This window comes from Polypterus senegalus, chromosome 3 (genome assembly GCF_016835505.1).
Source record: "Polypterus senegalus isolate Bchr_013 chromosome 3, ASM1683550v1, whole genome shotgun sequence".
Taxonomy (NCBI): domain Eukaryota; kingdom Metazoa; phylum Chordata; class Cladistia; order Polypteriformes; family Polypteridae; genus Polypterus; species Polypterus senegalus.
The window spans coordinates 279716044-279737601 of NC_053156.1; the positions used below are offsets into that span (position 1 = coordinate 279716044).

At 37.7% G+C, this 21558-nt stretch overlaps 1 protein-coding gene across 3 annotated transcripts in view; it reads right to left on the reverse strand.

Annotated features, from left to right (window-relative positions):
- The window catches only part of srpk1b (SRSF protein kinase 1b), an 81789-nt gene that overhangs the window by 15607 nt on the left and 44624 nt on the right, over positions 1–21558 (reverse strand). For 2 of the 3 annotated variants that reach the window (XM_039749287.1, XM_039749286.1), the window contains 8 exons: positions 6283–6416; positions 5677–5785; positions 5487–5574; positions 5163–5250; positions 4914–5020; positions 4584–4749; positions 4413–4438; positions 2191–2416 (listed from right to left, as the gene is read on the reverse strand). In XM_039749287.1, the coding sequence (XP_039605221.1) occupies positions 2191–2416; positions 4413–4438; positions 4584–4749; positions 4914–5020; positions 5163–5250; positions 5487–5574; positions 5677–5785; positions 6283–6416 (944 nt within the window). Of the gene's footprint in view, positions 1–2190; positions 2417–4412; positions 4439–4583; positions 4750–4913; positions 5021–5162; positions 5251–5486; positions 5575–5676; positions 5786–6282; positions 6417–7429; positions 7710–21558 lie in introns of those variants that run through there. The other variant, XM_039749285.1, reaches the window with a different exon arrangement.

The window sequence follows — 21558 nt, forward strand, 5'->3', positions numbered from 1 at the left end:
TGTGATTCCACAATAAAAACACTAGGAGCAATTGGCAACATTTACACAGTAGACAGGTAGAGTGTAGTTGGCACTGCTGTGCAGATGGCGGAGGCTGAGTAAAAGTGAGAGTTTAGCGGTCATCAGCAGGAAGTGTTGTGCTTGTTGTGCTTGCAGGCAATCCCTTCACTCATGAACGCAAGAGTTTTACTGGTGCTTAGCGTAAAAAGGAGCCGTTTCTCCTGATCTTTGAAATGCAGACATCATGTGTTTGCGGCTAGCAGTTACCGCAGTGCAAATGTACATACTGGGATGGACTGCGGTGCAATTGAACAACAAAACAGCTACCATTACTGTCCCCAATAGAAGCAGAGGGAAGAGGATGATGACAACGAGGACAATATATATAAAAAAATAAATAAATAAATAAAAAATAAAAAAAAGAAAGACATTTGTGCTTCCCTAACAATTCACTAGACAAAGTGTTTACTATTGTTTTTGCAACTCTGAGAAAAAAAAAAGTGTTAAAAAATGACCACTCATTAAACTTTTTCCAAGTTGTTCTGTTTTACATCCTTTTTTTCACTGGTTACTTTCTGGCACAATGATTCTCAGCCAGAGAGCCGCAACCCACTAGGGGGCTCCAAAAAACTTCCAGGGCAGCCAGAAGATGACTGAAAATAATTATAAAATAGCAGCAAAAAATGCAATTGCCATAAAAAAAAAAAAACAAGCTACAGCAAGAGTGTCAAATTAGTCCACTTCATCAGTACTGCAAACATGTTACATACAACACACAGTAATTGTTACTTTTCTTAGAGACACTTTCCATTTCATGTGTATATCACTTCCATATATTATGTAGCTGGATTCTCATCTGTCAATAAAATGAGTCTCCAGTATACCCTTCAGTCCAGACAAGGGACATACCATATGCGCAATTCAGGGCGCACTGGGCGTTTATGTTTATTAACCTGTAGTTAGAGTCAGCTACATTCAATAAACCAACAAAGAAGCGTGAAAAGAAAGGGACACTTCTTACTGCCATAAAGAACTTTAGTGCTTGAGTATGATGGCAAAGATAGGTCAGCCGTATAAAGAAAACAGTAGGTCAACTTCACACATGCTTCCACTGCCACTCTGCTTATTTTTTTAAAGCTGTACAGGTGTCAGGGCTGCCTACCCTTACACAGCCTACCTGACTGCAGAGACCACCCTACACAATTGTTTTGTCTTCTCTGCTTATGATTATTCATGTATGAATAGAAAAAAATGCAGTTGCATTTCCACTCATGATAAATGTGGCTATTACTATCATTGCAGTGGTGAATCTAGGATAACAGTAGCTTCTGTAACTTGGTTATAAAAAATATCTGCATCACCAAATTATGTATTTTAAAATTTATATTTTAATATTCAGAAACTCTTAATTGTTTAATGGCTATTTTAAAAAGCAATACTTAAAATAAAAAAAAAAAAAAGAAAAATGCTCACTACTCACTGGGTTTATTACCAAGAATATCTGCAATGACCAATTCTGTAAAAGAACAGGTTGGGTAGCTCAAGCATTATAATTCTGACTTTCAACAGCTTAAAATAAACTTTTGTTTGCAGCTGCTTAAAATGTGGCACTGTGACATATGTCATGCACAAAGAAGAGAGGTGCACAACATGCTGAACTGCAATTCCTTAACATAAAACATGTACGTTTTAAATGTTTTACATTATAAAAGCATACCTTACTAGAGAGGCCATTCTCACGTTTTTGCTTAATTTTACTATGAAAATACAAATGACTTAACAGGTTAATAAATGTATTAAAAACAGGAAGGGTTTTAAATTTGGAATACGACAACAGCTATGCAGACTAAAGATCAGAAAGTCTATGAAAATCACAGAAGCCGAGGTAACCTAGAAATGCTTAGAGGTTAAGTGCACAAATCAAAGGAATTTTGGGGAACTAAAAGAAAACGCCGTCTTTAATATTTTCTTAAAGGAGAATTAAGTAAAATATTAAGTACGATAGATGAGTCAGAAACCCGAAACATGCTGATACTGAATTGATCCACATCTTAGCCAGCACATCAGACAAACAAATACCAGAAAGTCCGCTATGCAAACTTACTGCAGGTGTGGAAAGTGAGAAAGATGTTATGATGAGTAATTTGCAAGACATAAAAAGTATATGAAAAGGCATCTGGTTTCACTCACCAAGGAGTTCTTTTGTCACATTCTCAATGTCACCTTCCTTGAGAGACAGACACGGCTGGCTCTCTCCCTCATTGCTCTGGGTTGTCTCGTCGTCGTCTTCTTCTTCGGCTCCCTCTGGCCTTTTCTCCAACTCTTCCATTTCCAATATCCTCTTTTCCAAAAGCTCAGCCTGCCGCTTTTGCTTCTTCTTTAATTTTTTCTTTTTATTCTTGGACATTTTTGCAGCCTGTGGAAAAAAAGAACATTTTTGTTAAGTCAAAAAAACTAGAACAGAAAATGTTATGCATATTGCAAAACTCTTGGAGATGCAGATAAGTCAGCAGGATTGCCATCTACCATTTTCTTGGTTGAAGACAAGTTCTAAGATGCACTGTTATTCATTAACCTGTTAATTTCAGAAATTGTTTAAATAATTTGCACTACATTTAATAAAGTTATGTTGTAATAAGGGTACAGCAATCAGCTTTCCTGCTTCAAGGAGCCAGGGTGCTTATTTGATACCTATCTGTGATACATTCTTTGTTCCTCTCATTACTTTGTGTAGTACAAAATTAGTTTTCCCTTACTAAACTGTCCGAATGTGGAGGCACATCCTGGAAGAACCAGCTATTCAGGTTTGGATCTGTCTTTTCACAAGGTAGGCTCTATCAATTTACAAACCTCAACATCGCAAAAGCAGGTTCAAAAAGTGAACAGGTGGTTTTAAAGGTAATAGTGTAATGGTTTTCACCATAACTATTGTTAGTACCCACAAATAATGGACAATACTGTGTGTTTTTCTTTCCTACTGTAGGGTCCTAAAAGGAGTTAACATGTTTTTTTAAGCCTGCAACTTTGTTTTCTAGTTCATACATCTTGGCAATATTTAATCACCTGTTCACTGAATGGTTTGTTTGACACACAAGTTTCAACCTGTGGACTTGTTGCATCATAGATGTGTGCTGTCTCCTCAGTGAACTTGAACAATACATCTTTAGAAAATGAAAAGATGCAACTGAGAAACAATGTACATTTTTTGTGGCTGTTTACACAGACCTTAAACGAGAGCCACATCTGACGAGCCGATGCAAGCAGAAATGTAACAGAAATTCAACGCTTTCACTACCCAGTTTCTTGCTAATTATCTCCTCACTCTCATTTAAAAATACAGTATGTCTAGTAAAGAAATACTAAGAACGTTTAAATGTTTTAGACATTTGCACGTGCACTCCCTGAAATCTACAATAATAGTGATAATCATTATTATTAAATATCAAATAGCAAGCAAACTAGAATTCTACAAATCAATCATATTAGAAAGAGAATTAAAAGCTTAATCAAAGCAAGACTTTAACTAAAGGGTGCAATGAACTGCCTGTCTTTTTACTCGCTGCCACTTTGGCTTTCCAGAACAACATCTGACTGCCACTTCACTAGGGGAGCCTTCTTGGATTCTGCCAGGATAAAGAGTTCAAACTTCTATTTTGAACACAATGTTAGGTATAAATAATATATATATATATATATATATATATATATATATATATATATATATAATACTTCATCATATCAGAGCTCAGTGACCGATTATGTCACATCACACAATAATTCCAGACAGTGGTGGAAATAGCAACACTTGAGTTCTGACTGAAACTAGGCATTAGGCTGATTGTATTTAATAGGACAAACAGCCTGGAAATGATCCGGCTAACATTTGATGCCTTAAAGCAATATGGAGGCTAAATTTTCCTGTGGCTCTTAGTTTCACTTGCATGGACACAAATGCATCACAAAAAACATTCCTATTGAACGATTCCATCCAGTATATCAAGACAGATGTTTCAGTGACAAGTCATACACACTACTTTGAACTTCTCAAAAGAAACACAGAAGCCCATTACTAAAAAAGCTTGTAATGACTGAGAATTTAGTGGCTTACCATATAGACAAAGTAAGCAAAACAATGGCTGCCTAAAGTCTAAACAAAAGGGGAACAAAATCCAGACCTTTTTACTTGACTTGCTGAAAATCAGGGAAAACTGTAGAACTTGTTTAAAACACACGCAACCTCACGGCAGGAGTGAAGGCAGCCAAATTAAATGTTCTATTCCCTCCCACTATAGAAAACAATTATTAACATATTAAAAACCATTTTGAACCTTCACCACTGCCTTTCATGCAATAAGCAGCTAAGCAGGATAGCATGCACAGAAGTGGTGTGATGTAACAGAACTGGTACTTACAGGCTTAGGCTGCGGAGCAGTGCTCACTGAAAAAGAAACAAAACAGTTGAAAACTCATTTATAAAGTATATCACAATAGGAAATGATGTAACTTCACATCACCTCATCTTTATGTGCTATAGCACATAATTTTAACAATTTATTTTAATTTGACTATCACCAAGGCAGTACCTGCAGATCCTGAGGGAGGTGGGGCTCCAGCCTTCTGCCATTCAGTTGCCTCAGCTGCCAGGCGTCGTACGTAAGGCTCATTGACGCACAGAAGAATATTCTCTGGCTTGATATCTGTGTGAATTATCTTGCACTTGGAATGTAAGTAGTCCAGGCCCTGAAGTACCTGAAGGGAAGGGAAGGGATGCGAAGCAACAAAGTGAACAAACCCCAGAAACTAAAAACCATCAAATAATGATATTACCATGGCCGAGTATTTTGTATCTGAAAAGGCAGAAGAACAGTATAACACAACCAACTCAAAAGACAATATCAAAAGTGTTTGAATACCTGTTTGATAATGCTGCGAACACAAGCAATAGGGAGGCCCTGATAATTGGATTTAATGATCCATTTGAGCAGGTGGTGGCCTAGGACTTCAAACACCATGCAAACATCTAGAGAGATATAGGTTAAGGGCCATTCAAGAAAAAGACAGCTGCTACCTTACACGTGTATTTGCCACCAGCAAAAAAAAAAAAAAAACTCAAGGAGACATTTAACCCCACTTATTCCTACTTTAATCCTTGTAAAGGATACGTGTTCCGTTTATTCCAGAAATTTTAAAATCATCAAGCAACTGGACTACCATCTCTCTGTTAGGGTCACAGGGATCTGTGTTTCTGACCTGCAGAGAGGTAAAATTGCATCACTGTCAAAACAAATCACAATTATATATCAGTAAACAAAAACAATACTTACTACTGTCTTCATCTTTAACACATATATGTATTTGTTATTCCTAACATAAAGCAATATTTGTCTTTCCATGCCTCTATGGAATTTAATGATGTCTTTTTTACATGAAGCTAGTGCACTTTTCTAACCCCTTTAATTGATCTTGCCACATCTGCAACTACTCACACATCTCAGCAGCTTAATTTCATCCAGGGCAGTCTCCGTGTAGTGTTCTGCACTCTTCACCACCTTCATGGCCACAAAGCGTTTCCCCCTGTAATAACATACACACACAAAAAAAAGCCATCTTCCATGCTCATACCCAACAAACCTTTTCAGTCAAAGCTTAGCACTGAACAAATCTTCAGATACTTACTGAATGTCCCAAGCTAGCCATACTGTCGAGAAATGACCCCAGCCTAACTTGCGTATAACATGATAGCGGCCATTAAAGAGGTCTCCAATTTTAACATGATGATAACCTCCTGAAAGAGACAAGAAAATCTGGATTGCTGATAAACTCACAGAGAGAACTGTGAAATACTGAAAAACACCTATTCAAGTTCAAGATTCTCAATGCTTAGCTAGAGGGAGATGCGACTATGCTACAGAACATATTATCTTCTATTGCTCGTTCTGAAATAAAATGATAGGCGTACTTTGCTTTCCACTTCATCCAATAACAAAGGGACTCGAACATTAGTCAAATTATTTATTTGTTATTCTCCTTGTTAATCTTTAATAAAGGTACAATCATTGTAGACTGCACATGGGTATGGAGGGTGTGAGTCACATGCTAACAAGGATATAAGGTCTGATGGAGCTGTATCAGATGCACATCAGTAAATAGAAAGATACACATACCGAATGCGCGCACACACACACACACACACACACACACACAGAAGAATCCACATCTTTAAAAGCCAGCCTTCTTCTTAACCAAGAAATGTTATGGTTTGCAAAGAAAAACAGGAATCACCTTTGCAATAGTCATTGGGGTCCTCCTGTTCTTCATCATCGGATCCAAGGATCTCTTCCTCATCCTGTTCCTGCTCCTGCTCTGGAACATCAGACTTGGACACATGTGCACTGCCCCTGTGATGAGGATCAGGTCTAGGGAAAAGAAAACGAAAGCAGGCCATCAGCACACTCCTGAGCCCCTAGCTGGACTGATCTCCAAGAGCCTGACAGAAGGCGTGATGAATCATCTTTCGTACCCACCTTCCTGCTGCGTCACCGCTACATCCGTACAGAACTCCCAAATATGTCAGTACCAGCACTCAATCGCACAGTGCTGATGACTTGTTACCATAGCACCCATGGCAACGCCAGATATGCAAAGAATATATGCTTGGGGCAGAGAGCTTTTGTTTCTTTCTGAGCACTGCTTTTGAGAACAGAAACTTCTGCTTGTTATCACAGCCTTGCTCAACAAGACATAGGAGCAGGCTACTCTGGGTTATTCCTCTAGATTGCTCAACCTTAGAACTGTATAGGTCTAACTCCAAACTGATTTCAGGTGGCACTCAGGACCCAATAAATCAAGAGGCATCAATATATTCTAACTCTGGTGTGATCTTCACCTATTTCTTAAAATGCCTCCCCTTTTGCCATGGGTTGCTACCTGCAAAGTCCTAGGAGTATTCGGCTTGGGAGGTCACAATCAGGAGTGAAGTTTACAGAGCCTGCAACATGAAATATAGCAGAATGATGTTTTTTTTTAAACCCTTGATTTTCAGTTGCTTCTCAAAAGAGGTTACATTATTCCCAGAAGCTGCTGACAGTGACATTTTTGCAGATGTTTGAAAAGTCTCTTAACAGTAAGCCAATTACAACATGTGAATACTGTAACCCACCACCACCATTATATACATGACCCTAGCAAAAGCCCATTTAGAAAATAACCCTTTTCATGAATGGCTAGAGCTGTCTGTCTGAGGCCAAGCTGCCAGCAGATCCATCACAGGCTGTGTTCACTACTGAGGGGAGGGTGGCCCCCAAGTGAGCAGCAACACCATTCCATTCGTCTGGTATGCACACTCCGTCTTAAAACGAGACATTAGACTCCCCCAGGATTCTAAACAAATTAAAACAGAAAGTGGATGCAGGAAGCAGATAACACTTACCTGCAAGATGCCTGGATTCCCATTTGACAAAATAGCCCAGGAGAGAGCCCCCAGGATGTGGATAAAGCCATCTAAGTGTGATGCCGAAAGCTAAGGATAAGGTCTGCCAACAGCAGAGGCAAGGCAAGAAAGAGCAGCTCCCCACCTGCTGGCTCCAAACAGGCAGCACTGCAATGCAGGTGCTGCCTTGCTGCAAATCCAGACCACAACTGCCTTCTAATCCCTCTTACTAGCAGTACATCACACAGCAGCCGAGCTCTCTGGTCTGGCTTAAAGCCGAAATGCACTTGTGTGAAGCTCTGGCGGAGTCTAGAGCTGTACAGTGCCTGAATACAAACACCATGAGCTCCACCCACTTTTTTTTTTTTAAATATATTCTACTCAGGCAAACCAGATAAGGGGCAGCTTTAGAGGCAGCAGCCTGAAGACACCTCTTCTCAACCCCTGCTCTGTATGTTGTCTATATATTCAAACTGGGCCACTATGGAGGAATATTTAGCAGCCTATAAAGGGGCGATACCCACCTATCCAAGGCTCATCTCATATTCTAGTGCACAAAAATTATATTCTGCTTTTCTTGTTTATTACCATTTTTCAAAAACCAGTCGGAGCCAAAAGGCAATGCAAAGAGCTATAAAAATACACAACGATATTTTCAGTACAAAACAAAGCATCCTGGAGGCAAATAACTCCAGGATCCACATTAAAGGAGCACTCAGGGCAAGTGATTGTGTGATACACTGATGGCCAGGGCTATGAAGTCAATGCTCAAAACCTTCAACTCCCAACTCTTCAATTTATGGCACCACTGACTTAGACTCCTCAATTTCTGGGAATAGTACCAACTAAAGTTCATCACCTTGGTAGCGGGGTTCGTTGGGGTGGAATTGTTGGTGTGCTTGAGATGGGTGCAAACTCTCTAAAGGTATGTTTAGGAGCCTAGAAAATCTTGACACAAATTAAGGTACCACTGATTCAGGCGCCTCAATTTTTAATTAGACTAAAATGTACTGTACAGTATTTACTATGTTGACTGAAAGCACACATCATACAAGATACAAGGCACTTCATCACTGCCAACATGAATCAGGCCATTTTTTACCCCCTGCTAAAGTTTGGGTTTAAAGACTGCAAACTGAAAACAAACACTGGCATTTGTCAGTGCCTGCTCGTAGCCGATAGCTGAATGGCTTTCAAGATGCCCCAAAAACATAGGGAAAGCACAAAGTACTTAGAAACCAAAGTCATATATGTTTATTGTAGGGATATGCCATTCCAGTATTTGTTGGTGTGAAAACATTTAAAAATTAAACAAGAAAAAGGTAACAATTGTAAAAATAAGCAGCAGTCAAGCAAAAATGAAACACTCATATTTGAGAAAATGAAAAATTAAATAAAGAACTAAAACTTTCATTCACTGTAGTTTACAGGCAAGGGCTCAGATAGTCCAAAGTTGCCAAATAAGAATATTAGTTGAAAAAGAAAAAAAAAAAATCTGATACTTGATCAAATGGTTCTTTAGCAGCCAAAGATTTCTTTCACATCAGTGCTGAAGCACACCCAAAAACGTAGGAGGTGCCCTGGCTTAAAAAGGTTGAAGCATACCTTTTAAAACAGCCAACAGCATATTTAATATAAAAAAAAAAAAAATTACAATCAACAGAAGAGCGACAGTTATCCTCATCACTGACTGCCAAACTAATGGCATGTGGGCTTTTCAACTCACCTACAGGCAATGAACAATGATATCACTCAACAAAAATAAATAAATAAATAATAATATATATATAGAAATAAAATAAATAAAGACCCATCCTTAGATGATCACGTTACGCCTACACAAACTAATTAAATTATTAAATTTACATCCTTTTCACACATTCCTAAGGATTACATCTATACTCTCAAATGTCAAACAAGCACAAAATCCTTAAAACGACAAAATTAAAACTTCTGCCTTCCCAGTTTTGCCACTCTTGCCTTTGTGCAATCAGCTGCTTGCCGGCTTTTTGCACCATAAAGGGAGTAAGTAGACATTTATGTGAAGTATGAAAAACTGCCATTCCCACTGATCACAACAGCAAGGTCACTAAAGGAGAAGACTTCATTCAGCCAGTATGTAGTGGCATTTTATAATATCTAAAAAACCAATTCTCATTATAAAGAAGCATTAACAGTGTCTCAAGAGGATTCATTTCAAGGTGCCTTTATTTATCAATACCGCACCTGCTAACTCCATGCTATTATTGTATTTGGTTCATTAGTGGATGCTATTGGCTGTTCCGGCTCGCCGGAGCCACCAAAGGACTTGGTGACAATACTACTACCGTCACACAGCCATGTTCTTGAGGCTTACCAGCACGAAGTAACAAACATGAGACTAAACTTACAAAATGAAAAAAAGCAATATTTTATCAAAAGTCTTGGGAGGGAAAAAAAAAGTTAATAGAAATTAACGTATTGTTTTACAAGTTACATTTAGTCAGAGTCCAGTAACCTAATAACTGCTTCTAACTCAGACTTCACAGCCCTGCCACTGCCACTGTAGTTTTATCATTTTTATTTTATAACACCCAAACCCCCACCCTTTAGATCAATCTTTTTCTTTGGGGTATGGTCTCGGCACTCAAAAAAGTAAAACTTTTACCAAATGTGTGCTACTAATATTATGAAAAGAACGCTGGTCAGTGAAACACAGTACCTGTAAGCATTGCTTGTTGAGGGCTTTCAAACTAATCTATATAATTTCATCTCTGACTTGTGCAATTGATAAGGTGTTGATTCCTGTCAGGCCATCGAATATTAGACAGATAAGCAGATCATTTCAGAACGGTCAAGTGTAGCCTTTCTAATGGTGATTTGTAATGTAGCCATCCTACTACCTACAAACAGGAAAATGATCATTGGTCGACATTAGAAAATGTAACATTGAAAAAGCAGTTCAAAATGGCACAAGGAAGGAAAAGATTATGGGTATGAAAAACACTTCCTGTGTTGGCCTCAATGGTCTTCAAAACTATGGGGTGCAATGATAATTAGTCACAGGTTTTAGCTACTTGCACTATATAATAGCACAAAGAAATCATGTTCAGAAATTTGTAGACATCTAGTTTCAAATTTACAATTTATACTTTTGCTCTGTGCTCCTAACACTACTAACTTCAGGGAATTAACTAGCAAATCTCTGGTACATCATTATTTCAAAATACAGTAACAGTGCAGGATACACTATGCTCATTTAATCCTGTGCGTGATTATCATATATTCCCATCATCTTTTAACATGCACAGCACTGAATATATTGCAAGTACCTTTAAAGAGCACTATACAAATAATGAATATTAGCCGAAGCCCGCCGTAGCATACGGCGGTGTAAGAATAGGAACAGAAAATGGTAAGAAAGGAATTCAGTATAACAAAGCCTTAGGAAACCACAGTCGCAGTATAACGAAAATAGCAAGGAGCGAAACCAATGCCAATGGTCGAGAGAGTACCTTCCTGTAGCAGGCTACGGAAAACAGACATATACAGATAGACGCCACATTCACTGTGTTGCCCAGTTGACACGATAAGTCAGTGCGCCCACCCTATTGCAAGTGGTAAAAGTGACATTTAAATTAAACTAATACTGGTAGACGTGGAAACCGGGTTTTCTGATGAAACAACAAATAACGTTTTAAACAGTACCCTTTACATACAACAGATTTTGGCGAATCATTTACATGCAATTATTTATATCCATTTATACACTAATAATGGCAATTATTAAATAATAATAATAAATAATAATTACAGTACTAAAGTATTGGTTAATGCCCGAGTCACCTCACGTATAGATTACTGTAAAGGTATTCTGTCATCCCACAAAAACGTATCCATCGCTTACAATTTATTCAAAATTCTGCTGCCAGGATAACCACCTGCTGTTTTAAATCCACTGAACATACTACACCTATTCTCTCTCAACTTCACTGGCTCCCTGTTAACTACATAATACAATACTAAATACTGCGCTTAACATTTAAGGCTCTCCACAACCTCTCTGATCTCCTACAGACTGACACTCATCTCGGTCACTCTGATTCTCATCTGCAGCTCTACTTTCTGTACCACACATCAAACTCTGTGCTATGGGAGCTTGAGCGTCTCACATAGTGCTCCTCAACGCGGGAATTCTCTTCTCTCTCATATACATCAGCTCGATTCAATAGCACAGTTTAAAACTACCCTCAAAACTTTTCTATTTAAACTGGCATACCAATTGTGAATTTTGCACGGTTACTGCCAGCTATCTTTGTCTGTTTGCTAATTATTGCTGTTTGATCGAGAGCGACTGTGGACGCGGAAGTAGGATTAGAGATGACGGGTGGGGCTCTGTCGTGCGTATCCCATGGTCTTAGAGTTGGTGGGCGGGGCTCTGTCAAGTGCATCTCATGGTCTTAGAGTTGGTGGGCGTGGCTCTGTCTTACTAGCCCTTAGTGAATTATTTATATATATATATATATATATATATATTCTTGTAGCATAATATATATATGCATTCTTGTAGCAAGTATGTTAATATTTAATCATCCAGTTGCACATTACTTTTTCTAGGTAAAGATACAGACAGACAAAAACATGGCACCCTTTACATAATGCACCCCTCTTTCTGTAAAGTATTGAAATGAAAAGATCTTCTCACCCTTACATGCACTCTTCTTTGCAATGGAACAAAACAAAAAAGGTATGAAATGAAGTCACTTCTTGCTTATTCTACAAAGAAATTCCAAAATGGCTGGGACAAAACTATTTGAACCCTTTAGAAGTTTATAAGAAAAAATGGTCTTGTAGTGATTCTTCAAGCAGAATAGTTTTGTTTAATGATTATTGCAGGTGTCTTCAAATTTGCAATCACACATTCAGAAAGTTTCAGAAAAAAAGACCTCACTCAAATGTCGGACAGTAAACAGCCCAGCATAGTCAACCTAAAGGCAATAAGACCATTCCCAAGTTTGATGGTCCCGTGACCACTGTTATATTAAAAAGGTCTTAACCTTAACCTTGCCCAAGCTAATGTAACATATCACTAGGCGTTGCTGTACAGGTAAAATCCAAAGACTAAACAAGATGTTCAAATGGAAAAGAAAGAACCAAAAAGACTTCAAAACTGGTCCAAGTTGCCTTCCAGTTCACAGAACATCAGTTCCAAGGCGTATCATCTGCCACTGTCTGGAGGAAAACAGGCTTCATGGTAGAAGACCTACAATGTCCCCAATTCCAAGACAGAAACACATGCAAGCTCTGAAGTTTGCCACCATGCATACTGACAAACCACAGTCCAACATAAAGAATGTCCTTTGGAGAGAGTAAATAAAATGTGAATTTTTTGGTAAATCACAACAGCTTGTGTTCACAGTGGAGAGAAAAAAAAAATTCTTCGAAAAGCTCAATGTTTGAGGTAACTGTGCTGGCTTTTTGAAACTGTGCAGGACACAATAAAATCAGAAGACTACCTGGGCCTTTTGTGCAGTCTTGTGTCTGTAAATTGGCTTTCAGTCATAGATCATGGATGACCCAAAACAAACTTCAAAAGCCCCCTACAATGCAGGACAAGAAACACTGGACCATTCCGAAATGCTCTGCTATAAGTCTTCTTAGAGACCCATTGAACAACTCCAGAATTAATAATTTTTAATAATTACATTTATATACAGCTTTCTTGCTACTCAAAGCACTTTACAGAAACAGTGGGGAACCACTTCAACCATCATCAATGTGTAACATCCAACAGGATGATGTGATGATCAGGGGTGAGAGAGACAGGGGATGATTGGGAGCCAGAATAAACCAGGCCCATGGTAGGCAGTTTCACCAGGACATCGAGTCCTACTCTTTTCAAAAGATGCCCAGGAATCTTTAATGATCAGAGAGAGTCAAGATCTTTGGTTTTAGGTCTCAGCCAAAGGATAATATCATATATACAGTGATCCCTCGCTATATAGCGCTTCAACTTTCGCGGCTTCACTCCACCGTGGATTTTAAATATAAGCATATCTAAGCTTCCTCAGTGGCGGCACGATGGCGCAGTGGGTAGCACTGCTGCCTCGCAGTTAGGAGTCCCGGGTTCGCTTCCCAGGTCCTCACTGCATGGAGTTTGCATGTTCTCCCCGTGTCTGCATGGGTTTCCTCCGGGCGCTCCGGTTTCCTCCCACAGTCCCAAGACATGCCAGTTAGGTGGATTGACGATTCTAAATTGGCCCTAGTGTGTGCTTGGTGTGTGGGTGTGTTTATGTGTGTCCTGCGGTGGGTTGGCACCCTGCCCAGGATTGGTTCCTGCCTTGTGCCCTGTGTTGGCTGGGATTGGCTCCAGCAGACCCCCGTGACTCTGTTCGGATTCAGCGGGTTGGAAAATGGATGAATGGATGCTTCCTCAGTTTGTTTGCCCAGTTGATTTCATACAAGGGACACTATTGGCGGATGGCTTAGAAGCTACCCAATCAGAGCACGTATTACGTATTAAATAAAACTCCTCAATGATATACGATGTGCTTCCCAAGTGGTGGTCGATTGTTTGCTTTTCTCGGTCTCTCTCACTCTCTCTGACATTCTCTGCACCTGACGGAGGGGGTGTGAGCAGAGGGGCTGTTTGCCTAGAGGATATGGACGCTCCTCTAAAAATGCTGCTTTATCGCGGTGCTTCGGCATACTTAAAAGCCCAAAAGCACGTATTGATTTTTTGATTGTTTGCTTTTCTCTCTCTCACTCTCTCTCTCTCTCTGACATTCTCTGCTCCTGACATGCATTCCTTTGAAGAGAAGATATGTTTGCATTCTTTTAATTATGAGAAAGAACTGTCATCTCTGTCTTGTCATGGAGCACAGTTTAAACTTTTGACTAAAGGGTGTTATTTCAGGTCTAGAGGGCTCTAATAATGTTAACAGTGTGGGAGAGTTTATAAGGGCTTAAAATATATAAAAATTACCATACAAACATATGGTTTCTACTTCGCGGATTTTCATCTATCGTGGGGTGTTCTGGAATGCAACCCCCGCGATCGAGGAGGGATTACTGTACAGCACAGTACACCGTCACTGCACTGGGGCAATGGGACCCACACACTGACCACAGGATAAGATCTCCATGCTGGCCTCACCAACACACCAGCAGCAATCCAAGCTTTTCCACTGCTTAGTTTCCAGTGGGTAGCCTATTCTGAAGTGTAGTGGTACTAACACAGGCTTTCAGAAAGAGGTCACAGTTGGAATAAGGTGCCCATCAAAACCATGAGAAATGAAGACAAAAGGATGAAATGACCAGCTGAGAAGTGTAGAAACCTCACTAGGACCTACAGAAAGCACCTGATGAAACTTCTCTCCAAATATTAGGTTGAGGGTATTGCTATTTTTGTCTATTTGTTTATTTATAAAAAAAAATTTCAAAAGCAAGATTTCTGTTCTATATATGATATGAAGAATTATGGACAATTTACGACAAGTAACATCAATAAAAGTAAAAAAATGCCCAGCTTTCCTAAAATTTCAATAATGCCCATGGCTTAAAGAAATATTTAATAGTAGTGAAGATACAGATAGTATTTCCAGTGTATCTTCTTATTTCATGAAATGCATGGTAGATCTTAAGCAATAATGACAAATGGACAATTACAATATTACATAACATAACAACAAATGGAATTCAGCGAAGAAGAGAATATATTTTTTAGTTTGTAAGCATGGTAAAATGTATCCTAAAATTGTTAATTACACACATCTCTTTTTGATTTAAACAAACCAAAATCAATTTCGTGCATGACACAAACTGAATGATGTCTTAAAATTACATGCCTCACTAGATTTCAAGTTTTGAAAATCCCTCACTAACAAATTTCCCCCAAAATATTGTAATCTGTCATATAGTGTCAGATTTACAATTAGATCCAATTTAATAATAGCAGTTTTTGGAGTAACACCAGATACAAAAGGATTATGTAATGAAAAATCTATTGTGACATTCTACTCTATACTGCTTGTGTGTCAAATTATCTTACTCAACCGGAAGAAGTCCAACTCATTCCCAATAACTCAATGGGACAGTGAGGTTTTATGTTATTTAAAACTAGGGGGGGAAAATGATAGTCTTTATAAGGCATATTCCAAAGGTTAATCGGGATTTGGCAACATTTCATTAAAGTTGTTCTAAAATAAAAATGCTGGACCTCTGCTTAACCTCATTGATGTCTCAATATATACAACAAAAAAATCAAATTGGGTGGCGAGTTTGTACTGCTCTGAATTGAGTAGAGAAAGGGTATTAAGTTTGATATAATTTAATTTTACAAACATCTGGAGTGTCAATAGTATTTTTAACTGGTGTGTTTAATGTATTGTAACATGATTTACAAGCTCAATATTAGACTTTTATTAAGGAGGAAGACCAATCAGTCCATCAAGCTTGTTTATTAGGTAAATAGCAACTTTGTCATCTATGTAACTCAAAAAAAAAAAATCTGTCAAAGTTTCCACTTCAATGACATGAGTCGACAGTGTGTTCCAGACTCCCATAACCACTTGTATGAAGCATAAACTTCCCATTTTTTCCCCTGGTGTCCTTCAGTATGATTCGCTATTAAACTAAGAGAAATGTGCAGGATTAAATTTACAGAATACATATATTCACGTTTGTGTATATGTCAGTATACTGCACCTATGGGGATTCTCCACAAAGCAATTTATAGTACTTAGCTGCAATAAGTATCCACATTCTCTATTCTACTTTTCTCTGGAATAAATGATGTCCCAGATGTGTTACAGTATTAAAGATATTTTAATTAGGTGAAGTATATATTTTCTACAACTACAAAATTTCAAACAATAAATCCCAATTTTTAATAGCAGCCTTTGGAGAAAGGCTTAAAGGATATACACAAGTTTATAAATAAAAAAGAATGACAGAAAAGTTCATAATAAGGAAATCAACAATGTCAGCATGGTGTTAGAATTCTTTGGTTGGTTGGCAAAATGTATTACATCCCACTTTGTTGCATTTTTGGCAGAATCTGTGTAATATACATATGGTGGTTTTAGGTACATGCTGGTTTTGTGCTGATTGTTAAGATCTAAAGGCTCCTGCCTATTCCAATTATTCATCAAATAGATTGACTGTGGTGTATACAAATGAAAGACACAACCTTCAAAACCTAAAACAAACAGAAAATTAATTTGGGGGGGGTTTGGGGAATACTCTGTCAATAGCTATCTTCATGCATTAAACAGTAAAACCTATGGGTCAAATATCACAGGAATCTGGATAAGCATATCCATACTTCATAGGATAGCAGAAGGCTGGAACACAGTCACAAAAAAAGAGGATCTGAGAATCTAAATAATTTTAAAGGACAATAAACTAAAACAAAATACAGGCTATTTTACCAATATATGCTGATGGAAAACAACAAGCCATTTTGTAATGTAATGAGAAGACATTAGATGTAGTTTGTACACTTTTGCAAAAAGTTGTCAATTTGTTTACCACCTGGCCAGTAATCCAATATGTGCAATAAGACATTGCAACTTGCTGAACACCGAAAAGCTCATCTGATGAGGTCAATAAGGTCCAGGTGTAATAATGCATGACCAGAACACCTTTAAAATACCCCAATTTAAAGCTTAGGCTACATTAAGATAAATGCCATTAAGTCAGTTTCCTGTGTATTCCATAATGCCGCAAATATCATCAGTGTGTTAGAGGTAGGCATGTCATACACCAGTGAACACCAGACACAAATTACTCCATAATACACAATAGGTTTCAGCAGAACATTAGATTAGATGCCCATCCAAGATCTGGCTGTCCGGCTGTCCTCTAAACACACATAGCACACATCAGGACTGGCAGAGACTAGTTCAACCGAGAGATCACTTTGGATCTGCCAGCCTTACTACTGGGGGGGTTGGGGGATTGGTGGTCATAAGGTCACTGGAAAGAGGTGTGTGGTGCACTGGATATCACTGCAAAAAGCACAGAGGTCCAAGTCTATAGAGTCCTGGTGCTCCCTGTTTTGCTATATGGTTGCTAGACAGGGACACTATCCAGTGACCAAAGACTTGACTCCTTTGGTACTGTGTCTCTTCATAGAATCCTTGGGTACTTGTATCCTTGGTAAGTCTTGAATGAGGACTATTTGCATTGAGAGGGAGCATCAGTTATGGCACTATAGCCATGTGGTGCAATTCCCTGAGGGTGATCTGGCTTGTAGAATCCTCATTGTTGAGGACCCGAGTGGCCGGACCAGACCAAGGGAACGCTCATGTAACAACTGGCTGCAACAGACAGATGGTCATTTTTGGAGGGTGGTACTGGACCACGTGTCTGCCTGGGGGGTTCCTAACTGAGATTCAGAGCTATTTCATAGTGTGGTGGATGCAGTGGTCACACACTCTACCAGTGCATGCTCCCCAGCTGGGCCTGAAGAATTTGATAATGTTTCAGTTTTTCCGATATAGTAATGCCATTTCTCTTAAGAATAAGAGAAAGTTGCATGAAAGTAAAAAGAACTGGTATATTCATTGTACGGCCCTTAAATGAACTTATAAGTTGGAATTCTGCCAAGCAATCAACTTATGTGGCCGACTTGTTTTTGAGCTAGTGTAGGTCTTTTTTGGCAGACACAGAACCCCTGAGAAAGCAGAGGAGATAGAAGCAAGCTTTAAAGTCAACAATTACAGATTGGATCATGCACTTTCTGCTTTTATTGTTAAGCCATAAGCAATTATTTCATGCATTTTTAACACACTCTGCAATACATTACAAGAGCACCACTGTTGTAGCATACTGCATTTGCTCAAACCTGCAGCTTCCTAAGACAAATGAAAAAGTCAGTACAGAATCATCCATCTATTCATCCACAAATCATTCAACCTTCTTAGACAGTTCAGGATCACGGGGAGCCACATCCTATCCTGGAAGGCTTGGTTTCAAGATGGTATAGTGGATGGCGGGGAAGCAGAGCAAGCTCAAACACACACGGCCGCACTCACTGATACAAGTCCAGATAAGATTTACCAATGAACCTAACATTTGCCAATGAACCTACATAAAAAAAAAAAGTCAGTCTTTATTTTACAATGCAGAATCAAAGGCACACACAACATTAAAATGAATTTTAAGACTAAAATATATAATTAGAATTAAAAAAATTATATATATATATATATATATATATATATATATATATATATATATATATATATATATATATATATACACACATACACACACACAAATATACATATACACACACCAGAAAGTATATGACCACAAGGTTTACACAATATTGTTGATTACAACTTACAGCACTTCATAGGACAGAAGGAACTGGCTGAAGTACAGAAAATGTGTTACAGCACATGGAGCTGTTATATAACAAACTGGGCCTAAAAGTGATGTACTGTACTGAAATGACTGCTACTAAATCTTCTAAAATTTTTTATTTATATAAATGACTTCCTTTATATACTGGTTCTAATAAATTATTATCCATTAAATATCATACCCCTTAAAGAGTTGCAATTGTTACTAACTTCTACACCATTTACTTTTCTGTTTTTCTGCTGTAGCATCTTATATGGTAGCCATCTGATCAAAACACTCAGCAAAGGCCCGTTACTTTAGAAGGGTTGAATGAATCACATCACATCCAACCTTTGAGGGCATCATAAAAATAAAAATTGGCTTTACCACATTTATTTTAGTTAGAATGCAGATTCAGGGGTGGGTGGTCACTTGGCCTTGAAACTTCGAAAGTTTATTTTCTACAGCCCCTCGGTCCTGGGAGCACACTATGGCTGCAGGTTTTTATTCCAACCAGCTTTAATTTTTAACTGAACTCTAGGGCTAAATAAGTGATGTGTTATTTCCTAAGTTCTTTGCTATGGGAACAATATATAAATTACAAAAATGTATTACATATATTTTGTATACATGTATAAAATATTGTGTGTGTGTATATATATATATATATATATATATATATATATATATGTATATATATATATATATATATTTTTTTTTTTAATGTACCAAGCAGTTCTGTGGGAATAATGTATTTTTTTCTTTTTAACAATATTTTCATTTTACTTTTGTAGGTGTTCTAATTGTTTAATTAATCTATTATTTACCAATTAGTGGGTCTGATGCTAAAGTAGTTGCAGCCTTTGATTATTCAATGTTTGCCAGCATGTCCGCTCTGCTCATTTTTAATTGTCATTAATAAGATACAACGAAGGAGAAAAACTGCAGAGAAAGGGCAAAATATAATGAAATCAGCAAAAGAAAGTTAAGCCTTTAAATCTATAGCAAAAGAAGAAATATTTCTAAATGTCTTATAAATGTAAAAATCATGCCTCTTAGCTTTTCTGAATGTAGAATAAAAGAAAAATAATCTCAGCTAATTAAATGAGATCAATGCTATCAGCTGTTGTCACTGATTAGGAATCTGGTTGGAACAAAAACCTGCAGCTACAGTGTGCCCCCAGGACTGACGCTGGGAAACATTGTTCTACAGCATCTCAACAGCAGGCGGTTTTATTTTTTCCTATTAGATAGATTCAGACTTACTGTTATAATAATTTAAAAATGAGGTTAGTACTTATGCTTAAGGACTCTTCCATTTTTATTACTTGCTTATATTTTTTAAATTTGCATTTGTTTAGAATTTTTCTAATTACTTATAAAAAACAGAGCCTCATGTTTTGTACAAAAATGAGACTAATAAATGTTTTTGGTAAAGTTTTTACAATCTAGACAACTAAGTTAAAATTACAGAACCTGTCAGATTTGGCTGGATGTGGCAAAGGTCTTTTAATGCAAAGTGTAGCGCTGTAAACAAAAGGCAAAATAACAATAATACAATGGAAAGATTGCAGGCAGAAACTATGACTTATGAAAAAGCTAAAGAATTCTTGTGGGCTGTCCATAATCAGACAGCTAATATAACCAATTAAAAAGGTTAATTGGATATTAGGCTACATAGCTCCCACGCTCTAAGTAGTATAACTCAAGGTAAGGAATACCAAGATGCATTATGTGGTTGAAAAGACACTTACTGTTAAAAGACTTGTTGCAGTTTGGAATGTCAAATTACAAGAAAGATAACAGTGTAAGGCAAAGTCAAACACAAAAAGAAGGTCTTGAGATGTAAGAAAAGCGTAAAAGAAATGCGAAGTTATGAAATGGGGAAGAATTTTTAAGTATGGCTGTTAACGATCTTCAGCAATAGGATAGGTGAATGCTAGGTTATGGTAAACTTTGGACAACAGTTTTATTAAAAAATATAAAACAGAACATTTACAAAAATGAATATATTTGAGACTGTACATATGATTTTGATCCTGTGTGGATTTTAGAAAATCCAAAATAAATTCAAACGTGTTTAGAGTCATAAAAATGTATGTTGTACAATCATTCCAACCCAGAAAAGGAACCATGACATTCATGTCCATGATGAGTGTATGTAAACTTCTGACCACATTAGCTGTGATGTAATAGAGGTTTACCTTTGATCATCTCAGATTTTCTCATTAATTGCATTTATCAGTACTGCTGAAGCTCATTCATGCGATTTCACAGCCTACCATTTACCATTACATAAATACCACTGTGTCACAGTTGTTGGGTGAAACCCAGGACAATGCACTTTGTGGATTCCCTCTTTGTCTGTGTGGTTTTCTTCAGCCATGCTGCTATTCCCCCACATCCAAAATGAACGCACTTTGAGTAATGACTTTAAAATTGGTCTGGTAGAATTACAGATATGGAAGCAACTTTATCCTGCATTGCAAATTTTTATCCAACTTTCAATTACCTTAAACTGAAAAAAGTGGTCTCGAAAGTGTATTGGTAAGTAAAGCAAATCATTTTTACAGATACCAAAATCTGTTTAAATAATGACATATCACTGCCAGTTTTTTTTAAGTTGCAAACATTTACATGAGCTATCAAGCTAGAAAAATAGATGTGGTCATCCATGTCATAAGCATGCAAGAGTTGAATTTTGTGCACCCAGTCCCTAAAAAAGTAAGTCAAAAACCTCTGTACAAGGGAAACAAGAGTGTCAAATATTAAGCATATTATCCTAGAGAATTGGGTCT